Here is a 14,642-nt window from a genome sequence, read left to right as displayed (position 1 = left end):
TTTGTCAAATCTGGCAACCTTTTCATAAGGGAAGCTAACTTTCTTCTTCTTCTTTCACACCTTGATATTACATAAAAATCCCGTCCCTATAAATAAACCATAATTTTTTACAGTTTTGTTTAGTATAATGGGTGAAAGTGGTATAACTACATTAATTTGAACTAGTAATAATAGATATCAATAAAAGTAATAGTTAAGTTTGAATAACTGTTTCTGTATCTCTAATGATTATGGAAAAAATCCAGTTTCTGTTGAGAGATTGGAAGTGGATACATTGCAACAGTGCAATGCTTTGTTTACAGCTGCGGAAGTACGAACCTAAAACAGTAGTAATAATCAAAGGATTCGCTTCTGCTTGCATTGAAAGCTCAGGCCTTTCAGTGAGGAGGCAATCGATAACAACTGATTTGTAGGTCAGGTGCTTTCTAAAGAAGAAAATTCATACATGCAGTAATTATTGTTTTTATGAATAATGTAAACAGAACGGAATACTTAAAGATAACCTTGCAATTCATAATGGACAAACATAAGTAAGCTAATTCTCAACACCAGTGTTTTGTGGGGGGGGGGGGAATTTATTAACATATCCATACTATCAGCTGAATTACACTGCAAGAAATAAAAACAAATTGCACTTTAACTTGGATAATAATTTTTTGCAGAACATGTAAGAAAATAAAATAAACTTTATAATATAAATGTAGGTTAGTAACCATAGCCCTCGAGTTCTACAGGCTGGAATCACAGATCCAGTCTCTGGCTTTCGTTTTTTCACAGCAACAAATGTTCTCGGAATTGGAAATTTCATCTGATACAGGTATTGATTCATGGAAATTCTGTCTTGATTCCCCAATAGAATCAGCAACTTCCATGTCACAAAAAGAATCAAAAACACATAAAGTAACCCGTCGAAACCGCCAGTAATATTATAAAATTTATATAATTAGAACCAGAGTTATAGAACTGTTATTTCTTAGCCTCCTCTGTCTTAAGTGCTATTGGCTCGTGTTCTGGACAGCTAAAATGTCGCACCTTCCATTGACTAAGATGCATGATGGATAGATTTATTGATATTAGTTCACAAAAGTACAAACGTAATAACTTAAAAATGATCTATATACAAAAAAATAGTTAGGCGTATACATAATAAGTATACAATTTCCTAAACTACTTAATCTATCTCAAATCTCAGTAATTTATTGGTTTAAACTTGCACTTATGTCTGGTTTTAGTGAATGTTTAAACCAATTGTGTCCCGCACCGTGGCGTCGCGGTCTAAGGCATCCTGCCTAGGACTCGCATTACAGAATGTGCGCTGGTTCGAGTCCTCATGGGGGAAGAAATTTTCTCATGAAATTTCGGCCAGTGTATGGGACCGGTGTCCACCCAGCATCGCGATGCACTTGGGGAGCTACGATAGGTAGTGAAATCCGGTTGTGAATGCCAGCTATAACGGCTGGGGGGGATCATCGTGCTAACCACACGATACCTCCATTCTGGTTGGATGATCGTCCACCTCTGCTTCGACATGTGGGTGTGAGGCCAGCAGCCGGCTGGTCGGTCTAGGCCCTTCACGGGCTGTAGCACCACGGATTATTATTAAACTAATTGTGATAACCATTAAAACTTATGTATTTGCTCCTTTTGACAATTTTCTACCGTAAACATTTTTAAAATTAATTTTTCTTTTTTACTTTAATCATCTAAATCTATTCTGTAACTTTCATATTTATGTTTAGTTATAGGCACATTTATGCATGTTAACTAAATATTCCGTGTCATGATACCGCATCCAGGTTAGCAGCTGTTGACATATAGCCAACACACTGCAATACCTGAATTGGTATTTTTCTGTATGTAGGTCAGTCTAAATTCCTGCTACTTGCTTGTCAGCAAGTTATTTGCGTATCATTTATACATCTTTCAGCATACATGTAAACACACTTGACATATTAATTACGTAAATCAATATCAATTACAGTTACGATATTCTTTTCTGTGCTCACATTTTCGTTTAATTCTTATAAATGAAAACTTCAATGAGGCCTGAACTCACAACCTTCGAATCATTAAGCGAACACTCTACCGCTGGTCTACGAGGCACAGATAACTAAGATACATGAAAAGGAATATAGTTACGTAGTATTCACAGTTATGTGAAATACTAAGACTTGCATGTTTGTTTCATTTAATAATGCTAGTACAATATGTTGTGGTTGTTATCTAATGCCGGGCTTTGGCAACAAAGCCATTAGCGTTCTTGCTCTCCAATATTTCTCTGTGGTGGATCCATCAGGTAGAACTTCACAGGTTATGAGACGATCTTCAGTCATTTCTTCTTCTTTGTTGCATAGAGGGCAATTTGGATTTGTGTAAATTCCTATTTTATTCAAGTGTTTGGCCAAATAATCGTGTTCTGTAAGCAGTCTGAATTTTGCTACTGCAGATTTACGTGGGATTTCTGGAATAATTTCTGGCTTTTTTATTAAAATGCTCCATTTTTTATCTTTGGCTTTGGTACATAGTGCTTGGTTTTGCTTGATTTTATATTTATTTTTAATTAGTCTTTTGATGGATGTAAAAGGTAGGCTTGTATTTGTATTCTGAATTAAATTGGATCCTTTTTTGGCAAGAAAGTCAGCAGTTTCATTTCCAGCAATTCCGCAATGTGCAGGTATCCATTGCAATTGAATTCTTTTCTGTAGTTTTTGAAGTTGTTGGATCATTTTGTGACATTCTTTAATTTGGATTGACATCATTTTATATGAATTTATTGCATATAATGCTGCTTTAGTATCAGAGAGAATGACAGCATTTTGAAATTTATATATTCTGTATAGTAGGTGTTGGAGTGAGATATGAATAGCCATTATTTCCGCATCAAAATTTGTTGTATGATATCCTGCTGGTTGATAAAATGAGAATAACGCACACATAATTCCTGATCCTGAGTTGTTATCGATAGTAGACCCATCTGTGCAGATACGTAACCATTCTTCTGGTGGGTATCTATTGTTCACGACTTCTAATGCCAGCGCTTTTAGTACAGGTTTGGAAGTTTCAGATTTTGTAACTGGTGCTTCTAAATCTAGTTGAATGTTAATTGGTTCGAAGGTTAGAGGGTTTTCTCTGCTTAAAATGTTTTCTTTAGATTTAGGGAGATTCAATTCTGTTTTTATTTCTGTGACTTTGGACAGGAAACTTGTTTGTTTGCTAGTACAATATTTATAATGTACAGTACAATATAATATTATTGTACAAATTAATATGTTTCTTTATTTTGCAGGACTTATCCAACATACGATTTTGCATGCCCCATTGTGGACAGCATTGAGGGTGTGACGCATTGCCTGAGAACAACTGAATATCATGACAGAGATGACCAGTTCTATTGGTTTATAGAAGCATTAGGTCTACAAAAGCCATACATATGGGAGTATAGTCGCCTGAATATGATGAACACTGTATTGTCGAAACGCAAGCTGACATGGTTTGTTGATGAAGGACTTGTTGATGGCTGGTAAATATTATTATTATTATTATTATTATTATTATTATTATTATTATTATTATTTATATTATTTAATAATTATTTGTATGCACATTTGTTATTCCTTGTACACTGTAAATCTTGTGCTGAACTGTTATTGGCTCTAGGCTGTTGTACAGCACAATAAATATTAGTAAATAGGAGCAACCATTTGAAATACATTTCTGAAAAAGCTCGTAAAAGATTCTCCCTTCTAAAAAGACTAGCAGGAAAGAAATGGGGATGCTCTAGGAATACTTTGAACACTACACACAAAATGTTTATACAGCCAGTGCTGACATACTGTAGAGAAATTTTAATTACTTCACCTTTCATAAACGACATAGAATATGTTCAAAACCAAGCTCTCAGGCTCATTACTGGTGGAATCAAAACAACGCCAATAGATTCTATGAGATTCCTCACTAATATTAACAGCATCAAAATGACAATAGAAGAAAAAGCACTGATTCAATATGAAAAACTTATCAGATTACCAGGTAACAATTGGCATTCATACAGTCCTTTTTGTAGATTGAAAGCTCAAAAAAGTTTCCTATCCATTGTTCAAGAATTAAAACAGAAAATCAATATCCCGAATTTAAAAGAAAACTTACAAATTAAACCAAACCCTTTAACTCTATTAAATATAGAATATAATCTAAATTTAACACAAGAAATACTGAAATCAGAAGTAAACACTGAAATGCTGAAACAATTGTCTTTAGAGACAATTAATATTAGGTACCCTCCACAAAACTGGCTTCAATTATACACCGACGGATCCTTGATCTCCAGAGAACAAGGTGCCGGTGCAGGTGTTACGTGCTGTCTCTTCTCACTTTATAGATCTCTTGGATATGGAACAACAAGTTTTGATGGTGAAATCATTGCAATAAGTGAATGTCTCAGGAATCTTCTATGCCACATCTATAAATTTAAGAATGCAGTTATATTGTCAGACTCCAAAGCAGCTATTCTATCAATCGTCTCTAAACACACACCTTCATCTCAAACAGCAGAAATAACTAAAATGTTCTCTCAATTAATATCACTAAATAAAAGAATTGTATTCCAATGGATTACCATCCCATTGTGGAATCCTGGGAAATGAGAATGCGGATGCTTTAGCAAAGAAGGGCAGCACTGCTACTTACAGACCTGTTACTAAATCCACGTATTACTCTGTGAAGAGATTTATTAAATCTACATACTTAGACTTCAACAAACAAAATTTGATAACTCAATCCCAAGGGAAAAAATGGAACTCTCTGCATCAAAATCCACAGTTAATTCCCGATTTACCACGAAAATCGTCTGTAGCTGCATTTAGATTGGCAACAGGCCATGATTGTTTGGCCAAACACCTGCATAGAATTGGAATATATCGGTCCCCTAACTGCCCATTGTGCAACTCAAACCAAGAAATGGATTCGGAACACCTCAAAATCTGTGCTTCAGTGGCTGACCATGATAATATCTTTGAAAAATATTGGAGTGCAAGAGGTCAAATGACTTTATTATCAAATGCCTGGCATTAGAAAACAACAACATATTAGTAAATAAAAAGAAAAATTATCATCATCATCATTGTTATTATTATGAGTCGCAATATCTGGATGTCTTTTCAGAAAACCCTTATACCAACCTATACCTGGTGTATTGTCTATGAATGGATTTGGGCGGTTGTTCAGTTAGAGAATTTCTTTGACACTTGCAATCACATATGCCTTACGACAAGGGAATCCTTTTCTACAACTATCAATGATCCATTTTTAGAGTGATTTCCTCTTCATCAGTCAAAATTGTGTTAGGGCCAGGGCGACTTTTAACAAAATCTTGTTTTAGATGAAACTGAATTGTTGCCTGAGGAACGTTATGTTTCTTTGCAGCTGCATTTTTTGGAAGTCCACTTGTGACATCATTAATAGCAGCTTCTAAATCCTCAGATGTGTATCTTTTCTTTTTTGACGACATTTCTGACACTCTGTGCAGGGGAAAAAAGTTTTCTATAATATCGCAATACTGCCAACAAGTATCACACTTGTTCGTTTCAACATTACAGTTTATTAGCACCCCTGCCAAGAACTGTAACCAAGTATCAGAAGTGAGTCGAAAATATACCTAATTGAACTACATTAGAAGGCGATTCAAAATCTGTACTTATATCACTAATACACAATACTATAGTTGTTGGCAGGTGGTACCAATAATAATTATAATATGTAGAAAAAAATGATACAGATGTTGGCACCCAAAATTATTTTAAGGGGAGAGGATGGTATTTTTTAAAACTTTTTTCCTATTTGGTGTAAAATATTAATTTTTTGTATGTAGAGAGCTCATAGCTGTGGCAACTCAACCAAATAAAAATATTATAAAAAAATTATTTGGGGGCCCAAATTTGAAAAAAAATATACCCAATGCAGGATTGTATTAAAACCGATATATCTAAACCGTTTTTAAAGATAGATTCAGACAGTTTTTTGCAATGTATTTGCAAGTACATGTTCTACAAACTGTCTGTAACAGAATTTTGATATTAGTCCCTACGTTTGTAAAATAAACAATTAAAATTTAATAACAATTTTCTGATTTCCTTTCTTGCAAACGGACGTATTTTTAAAATGAAATCAACTAACAAAATTCTGTTACAGAGAAAAGTTTCCTAATAGTCTAAAGAATGTGTGTTCTAAATGTCATGCATGTATCTTTAATAGTTCAGAAATTATATCCATTTTTGTCTGGCAATGTAGCAAAAAAAAGTGAAGTTACTGGAAACCGATAAAAGGGGGCATGTGATTTAAAAATCCATAGCACAGGAAGTTTAAAAATGACGTCTCAACATCTGATAAGGGCACAAATACCCACAAAATGTTATGCAATGCATTCCACACATATCAAAGAATTTTTAAAGAATTTTTTTTTTTTTAATTTAATTTACCGGAAACAACAATAAAAGTGGGCGAGTGATTTAAAAATCCATAACGCAGGAAGTTTAAAAATGGCGACTCAACATCCAATAAGGGCACAAATACCCGCAAAATGTAATGCTATGCATTCCACACATATCACAGAGTATTTTAAAGTTTTTTTTTTTTTTTTTTTTTTTTTTTTTTTTTTTTTTTTTTTAACCAAACAATACCATCCTCTCCCCTTAAGTAAAATTAGGTTATGAGATTGAATGAATTTAATTACATAACCAGCAGAACATTCAGATCAAGTGTAACTGTATTTTAAATATGTAATATACAACATAGACAAGTACTTACAGAATATGTCACTCCTGTGTTCTTATTTTTTTCTTTATAATTCAACACTAGATATGCAGTTCAGAACATTTCCACATAGCATGAAGACTCAAAGAAAAATGGAGAGAAAACATTCACATAACAATGTCAACAACATTATAAGCTATGTTTTTCCCTAAGTAGAATTGTCCGTGGGAAAAAAAATGAAACTTATTATTATTAACTATGCTCAACACCTGCCAAGAACTGTCACACTGCCAACAATTGTACCGTACACCCTAGTTGTAAGTTTTTGAACTTCGTATTTATTGCCTAACATATTAATCTGGACGTGGTATTTACATAGAGATCGTCATTTTGAATTTGTGTTCACAGGGATGATCCTCGGTTCCCAACTGTACGAGGAGTATTGAGACGAGGAATGACTGTGGAAGGTTTGAAACAGTTCATCATTGCTCAAGGTTCTTCCCGATCTGTTGTTATGATGGAATGGGACAAGATCTGGGCATTCAACAAGAAGGTGATTATTGTTGGGTCCAACTTTTTTAAATGATGTAGCTCTGAAGGCTTCAGTGTACATACATTCCCTATCTCAAACAGCTCCAAATCTCCTACCCTGCAACCCCACGAAAGTTTTTGCATTGTTTTCTGAAACACAATGTACGGTATTTAATAATTGTTTTATTTAAGGTGTAGTTTTACTCTGACTGTTCACTTTTACTATGTCATACTACTTTGGCCAATAAAACGGTATGTAATGACGTGTTTCAGCCAATCATGGCTGCTTATCCTACAATTTTTATTACCTCCCTAGCATTTGTTTCTTTGTTTGCCAACATTGTAATTTCAATAATTGTACCTTTTAAAATGATTCATGTTTATTTCATCATCCTTAATACTACTCTGCAGCACATATAAGGATCACCTTCAAATTTATACAGATGGATCTCTAAATCATAATAATTGGACATCAGGAGCAGGGTATTACATTGGTCAAAAAAAGTTAAGCATAATTAGGCATATAACGGTTTTTATTAATTAAAATAAAATAGATAAATTATAATTGGGTTTTTTGGTTCCACAGAATAAACTTAAAAGTAGAAATACACTATTTGTTAACAATGGACTCAATATGAAATGAAAAAGTTGCATTGTTTGGAAACAACGGAAAAGATAAGGGAAGTTGAAATTCGTACATCATCAAAGAAAAGGAAATGGTGCTTTCAGTACCCTGTTTAATAACGTATTGGTCCTCCATGAACCCTGAGGCACTCTTGTATGCGACGGGGCATACTCAGTACCAACGCATCTAAGCTCTCCTGAGGCAAATTGTCCCATTCTTCCAAGGCAGCATTCCTGAGTTCTTGAATCGTTAATGGGTGATGTGGACGATTGGAAATGGCTCTCCTGAGAAAGCTCCATGCATGCTCTATGCAGTTCATATCCGGTGAGCATGCTGGCCAATCCATTCTTCGGATCCCATGTTCTACCAGATACCTCTGCACACTATGAGCACGATGAGGCCGAGCATTATCGTCCTGTAGAGTGAACCCTTCTCCTACAGTCTCTGCAAAACCACTTACTATGGGTTGGAGGATGTTGTTCTCATACACGGCAGCAGTCATGTTTCCCTCTATTGAAACCAGTGGTGTGCGGCGGCCAAACATGACACCTGCCCAAAACAAGATTGAACCACCAAACTGTTGGTGACGTTCCACAGTCATTGAGGGATGATTTCGTTCCCCTGTTCGTCTCCATACGCGAATAGAGTTGTTGTCAGGGTGTAGGCCCATTCTCACTTCGTCTGAGAATAAAGTTCTGGTCCATTGGTCTCTTGTCCAATTCTCATGTCCTCTAGCCCATCTTGCACGAGCACCCCTGTGATGTGGACGGAGTGCTGGAGTCTTGAGTGGTCTTCGAGCATACAACCCTATGTCATGAAGTCTATTGCGCATAGTTTGGCTACTTACAACACCAGTGGCTTCGCGCAGGTCATGGCGCAGAGTTGTAGCTGAGGCTATAGGGTTCCTACGTGCAGATAACCTTACATACCGGTCCTGACCTGGTGTTGTTTTGCGTGGACGGCCCTCGCGAAGTCGATCTGCTATTGACTGGGTTTCGTGGAACTTTCTCCACAGGCTGGAAACAATACTCTGATTCACATGAAGGATGTTAGCAACATCAACTTGTCTCATGTTTTGTTCCATCAAAGTGATGATTTTGATGCGGTCTGCCATTGCAAGGGTGTTCCGAGCCATTGTACTGCACTATGAAGCACTATGAAGCAAAAGATACTGATTGAACTTTGCTCGAATTACAGGCTTTGTTTAATAGCCGTGATTTGGATGTTACCTATTGATGCAGAATAAAACAAATGAAAGAGTCTGAATTGGTAAACATAATACATGCCACATAAAACCAAAAGAAACATAAATATCAGGTATTATTAGGTAAACTGGAAATATGCTTAACTTTTTTTGACCAGTGTATATTCCAAAATATCAAGAAAGTTATTTCATACCAAGTTCATCCTCCTCCAGTCTTGACACTGAATTGCTAGCTATTGATGCTGCTCTTCAGTGTGTTACTCAAATTTCTGAAAAATCTATTTGCATACTTACCGACTCCAAGGGGGCTATATTTAATATAATTAAATATGTACCAAACCTATATGCACATAGAATTATTCCAATTCAGAAACAACTACGTAAACTAAAAGAACTCCAAAAGGAAATAACATTTCAATGGATACCTAGTCATTGTGGTATACCTGGAAACGAGAAAGTCGATAATATTGCAAAACAGGCAACATATTTGCAACCAAGACCTCTTCAAATGATATCTCTATCCAGTGCTTTTGCTTCAGTAAAGTCTCATTTTACAAACCTATGGGTCAACAATTGGCTCTCTTCTGACAAAGGAAAAATTTTACAGTCTGTACAAAAGAAACCAAATGACCTGGAAATGTACAAAAACTTGCCCAGACATGTTCAAACATTTTTAACAAGAGCCAGAACAGGTCACATTGTCACTCAATTGTACCTACACCGATTTCACATTTCTGATAATCCTACTTGTCTGTGGTGTAATAATCATGATGAAGATCTGGAACACATTCTTCTATACCGTCCATCCATAAACCACAAAAGAAGTAAATTAAAATTATCAGTACCAGTTGCAGAAGACACAGCCCTGCAGTATATATTGACTACACCCCAACTCTGGCTACTAGCAACAGGCATCTATAATGAACACCGATCAAAATACCCCTCATTTCTTGTGAAAAACAACAACTGAATAGACTACAGTGGACTATAGTGGACTTTATGTTGGATACATTAAGAAGATTGATTAATTGATTGATTGATTCATTCATTCATCATCCTTAATTAAAACTTTTCTATCATTTATCTGTTTTATATTATTTAGGTTATGTTATAGCTTTTGCTCTATAAGATTATGAATAGTCACGTATCAGAGATTGTTTAATCAATCAATCAAACTCCTGTATCTCCTCATGAGGAGCATAGGGCATTCACAAAGTGCCTTCATCAGACCCTATTTGTAGCCAACTTCTTCACTTCGCTTCATGTTTTCCCCTCCCTAGCAATTTCCTCCAAAACTGTTCTCTTCCATGTATTTTTTGGCCTTCCTCTTGTTCTACTACCCTGGGGTTCCAATCCAAAGCCATTCTTTCTACTGCTCCGTCTTCTTTCCTGATTGTGTGCCCTATCCAATTCCACTTTCGTCTTTTGATTTCTGTTGTGATTTCTTTCTGATTTGTTATCTTCCATAGTTCTGAGTTTGTTATTATCTGGCCATCTAATTTTTAAAATTCTTTGTAAACATCTATTAACAAATGTTTGCAATTTATTTTGTATAATTTTACTTGTTTTCCATGTCTCACAGCCATATAAGACTGATTTCACATTACTGTTAAAGATTTTAATTTTTGTAGATCTAGATATAATATAAGATTTCCATATAGGGTACAACTGGACAAATGCACTATTTGCATTTTTTATTCAGTTCTTTAAATTCTCAAAGGCTCCATCATCCTTGTCAATTATACTACCCAAATATTTAAATTCTTGAACAGTATCAATGTTAGATTCTTTAATATACATTGATAATTGAAGTGAATGCAACTGTTTTAATAAAAATGAAACTAAATCAACAAAGACTTCTGGACTATAATTGTCCATACAGTTCAGTGAAGATTGTGTAGATGGCACAACTGGTAACAAGAGAACAGCTCATCATAAAACGCTACCGTCATCTAGCGGAATATTTGTAATGATGAGATGGTAGAATAATGCATTTTCAAGACAGTTTATTATTTTCCTAAGTCAATTAATATTTTATTGTATTAAAGTACGTTATTTCTTCTAACCTTTATATTCTTTCTTCTAATCGTGTAATAGTCAGTTAAATCCCACTGGAGTTTTGATTTTCTCTAGTTAAACCAAAACTTCTAGTTGAAGAATTACAATGTACTTAGTTGAATATTATGTTTTCTTTTTTTCCTCCCAAGGTTATTGATCCAATTGCACCTCGTTACACTGCTTTGGAAAAAGACCGGGTAGTTCCTGTTCTAGTGAATGGAGTAGAAACAGAACCTTTGACTGTTGCCAAACATCCAAAAAATGATGATGTTGGCACAAAAACTGTTTGGATTGGGCCGAAAATCTTCATAGAAGAAGTTGATGCAGAGACTCTTAAAGAGGGTGAAAATGCCACCTTTATAAATTGGGGAAATTTATTAATCAAGAAGATTAACCGGTAAGCATCTCATTTCATCACTAAGCCATCTTCACTCCTATAACTAAAATGTTATAATTTGTCATGATTTTTTTAATCTTAATATATTACAACCATATCCAGTTTTTGTCTTTCTTGATTCCATTTAAGAGTTTATCAGGAATTTGTCTATCTGACAAAATGGAATTTCATTTCTGAAATGGGAACACTTCTAACGTGGCTTTATGGAACAATGATGTAACTGAAAATGATCATGAAATTTAACGCATTGATCATCAGGAAAAAGAAAATATGTGAAGAAATCTATCATATTATCATCTTTTTTTGAAACTTCAATCCTGATTTTCGAAATGGAAAGCCATTGCAGAAAAGATAAATGTGATAGTTTGCTTACAACAATACTTTGTTTTTAATGTGTTTTTTCATTTCGTTTATTGCATTCCATAGATGTTACATTAGCATTGAGGACCCAAAACGGATACATACAAGAGGTAGAAAAGCTTAAACAAAATCTAGAAATACCAAGTGAAAAGGAAAACTTGATGTCTCGATATAATCCACTTAGGCCCGATTGTATAAACCATTTAATCTTAGATCATAGGTTAAATTGATCCTTGTTTCTGCTGAACTTGGAATTTTGTGTTGTATAAAGTCTAATCTGAGATTAATTTGTCTCAAACTAAAGTCAACTTTGACTGAAGAAATTTCTCCGATTAAGTTAGATGATCCAAGTTCAGTTATTTCTTTTCTGTTTGAAATATACGAGTGACAGATTGTGCAAATAAAATATCCATTATTATTAATATTAATAGATATGATAGGTACATTTATATATATTTCTTTCAATTTCTTGCCTTAATACACAAACATTCTTATATTTTATAAGGCTCTATCGTGTTCAGCAGTATCAAATAACATAACCTATAATTATATTATGTTTATAACAACTATTAATTATTAATGGATATGATGGGTACATTCATAAATTTTCAATTAACTGTATTACTAAACGAAAATTGTCGTTTTATAAAGCTTTATTATGTTTAGCAGTATCAAACACCATAACATGATAACAACTCAGAGAACAGTCAACCTTCTTCTTATTGTCCGCCATTATTTACATTGCACAAAAAACCAGTGTCTCCAACAGTGTGTACAGAAAGTCGCCAAAAAGTAGTTGTAAAGTCGCTAGATTTCTCATTATCAACAAAGAAAGATTAAATTTTGTCACTATGGGGTGCTAAAAAGGTCACTAAATCCCTGTTTAAGCAATATAAAAGTTAAAAGAAATTGTTGTTGAAAAAGAGTTAAAGTCGCTAGATTGGCAACACTGAACAAACCTGTCCGCGCATCACGTATTACACCTGTTTATGCGATGTTGCCAAATTCTTTTCACGTGAACTTAGATTGCATTTGAACCAAGGTAATTTGATCGCAGAAAAGTTTTATACAATAGAAGAAGTGTCTGAACTCGGTTCACTTTTCGATCTTCGATCAAAGTTAATCTTTAGTCAGGGAGTTTTATACAATTGGGCCTTAATAACTTCAAAGTAGACTGCTGCCTTGATCTTGATGAAGTCTTCAACAAAAAAGATATAAATCCAGAAGTAGCAAAAGCCATTGCCCTACAAACAATTAATAGAAAATATCCACAAAAGGACTGCTTGTACATTTACACTGATGGATCTCTCATGGATCAAAATGAAGGAGCTGGAGCAGGAGCTACTTGTCAATACTTTTCTCTTTATAAAAATGTTGGTAGTACACAACATATTTAGATGGCGAAGTTGAAGCCATTTATATATCACTTCACTTCACTGATTCCAAAGCTGCAATCCAGTCCATCAGCTCAATTACATCCCCTAAAATGGAAAAAGTGAAAGAAATTCATTGCATGGTAAAACAAATTCAAATGCTAAATAAAAAAGTGGTCTTCCAATGGATCCCGGCCCACTATGGACTGAACGGTAATGCGAAAGCGGCTATGTTAGCAAAGGAAGGAACTAAAATCAACTTAAAAACAAATTTCAAGTTCCCATATGAATCAATAGAGTGAGTCATAAAAAGAATAAGTAACAGCGAACAGGCAAAACATCAAAATTCAAAATGGAAAGAATCATTCAAAGATCCAAAAGTAATTCCTGATCTACCTCGAAAATCTGCCGTGGCCATGTTTAGATTGATTACTGGTCATTATTGCCTCAGTAAACACCTCCATCGTATTGGAGTACTGAATTCACCTAAATGCTTACTGTGCACCAGAGAAGAGGACATGGAGATGGAGCACCTGGCTAATTGTGAAACTCTTAGGACATTTGTGGACCTTCCATCAAAATATTGGGAAGCAAGAAGGATGAAGACTTCATTGTTAAATCCAGAGCATTAGATACACACACACACACACATTAGCATTGAAGCTTTAAAATGTGGAACAAGTCAAAATTTTACAATATTTAAATTTTTTGGCGAGATGAAGTGAGATCGAGGATTCATCATGGATCACCTGGCATTCGCCAAATGGTGGTGGTGGTGGTGGTGGTTCGCCATCATCATCACAGAACTGGTTAAATATTTTGAATGGCACCACTGCCCATAACAGTTCCAGTGATGTAGCATAAGGAAATAGAATTTCCCCCTTCATTTTCACATACCCAAGTGCCGTCCCAGGTTAAAAATGATCCAGTATACGGGCTATTTCATCTCAAATCGACCGAAATATAGAGAAAATTGACCTTACAATTTTTAAATACAATGAAACTTTTTCTGTCCGTAGACAACTGTGATATAATGCTTTGTGCAAAGTGAGGCATCAGAATTTAATAGTGTTTAAATTAATAATATTTAAATTTATCGTATTTTCATAAAATTAGCAACTTTAAACTGTTGTGGCTCCGAAACCCTTTCACCCAGTGATCAAAATCATGGTTTATTTTGATGCTGAGAAGTTAAAGTTTATATTGACATGTAAACAGTTTTTCTTACTTTTTATGGAAATGGAGAAATTTAGATTTTTCTTCATTAAAACACCTTTGGCCACGAAAAAATATTTTTAAAATATATGGTTAGATTCTGCATTGAAAGTACAAATAAACACATATTTT

General features: G+C 34.7%; 1 protein-coding gene across 1 annotated transcript in view; it reads left to right on the top strand.

Annotated features, from left to right (window-relative positions):
- The window catches only part of GluProRS (Glutamyl-prolyl-tRNA synthetase), a 115,386-nt gene that overhangs the window by 20,078 nt on the left and 80,666 nt on the right, over positions 1-14,642 (top strand). The window contains exons 8-10 of the mRNA XM_069842959.1: positions 3,287-3,520; positions 7,156-7,300; positions 11,315-11,562. Of these exons, the coding sequence (XP_069699060.1) occupies positions 3,287-3,520; positions 7,156-7,300; positions 11,315-11,562 (627 nt within the window). The remainder of the gene's footprint in view (positions 1-3,286; positions 3,521-7,155; positions 7,301-11,314; positions 11,563-14,642) is intronic.

Source organism: Periplaneta americana, chromosome 13 (assembly GCF_040183065.1).
Source record: "Periplaneta americana isolate PAMFEO1 chromosome 13, P.americana_PAMFEO1_priV1, whole genome shotgun sequence".
Classification (NCBI taxonomy): domain Eukaryota; kingdom Metazoa; phylum Arthropoda; class Insecta; order Blattodea; family Blattidae; genus Periplaneta; species Periplaneta americana.
The sequence above is the reverse complement of the archived record's forward strand: the minus strand, read 5'-3'. Positions and strand labels throughout refer to the sequence as shown.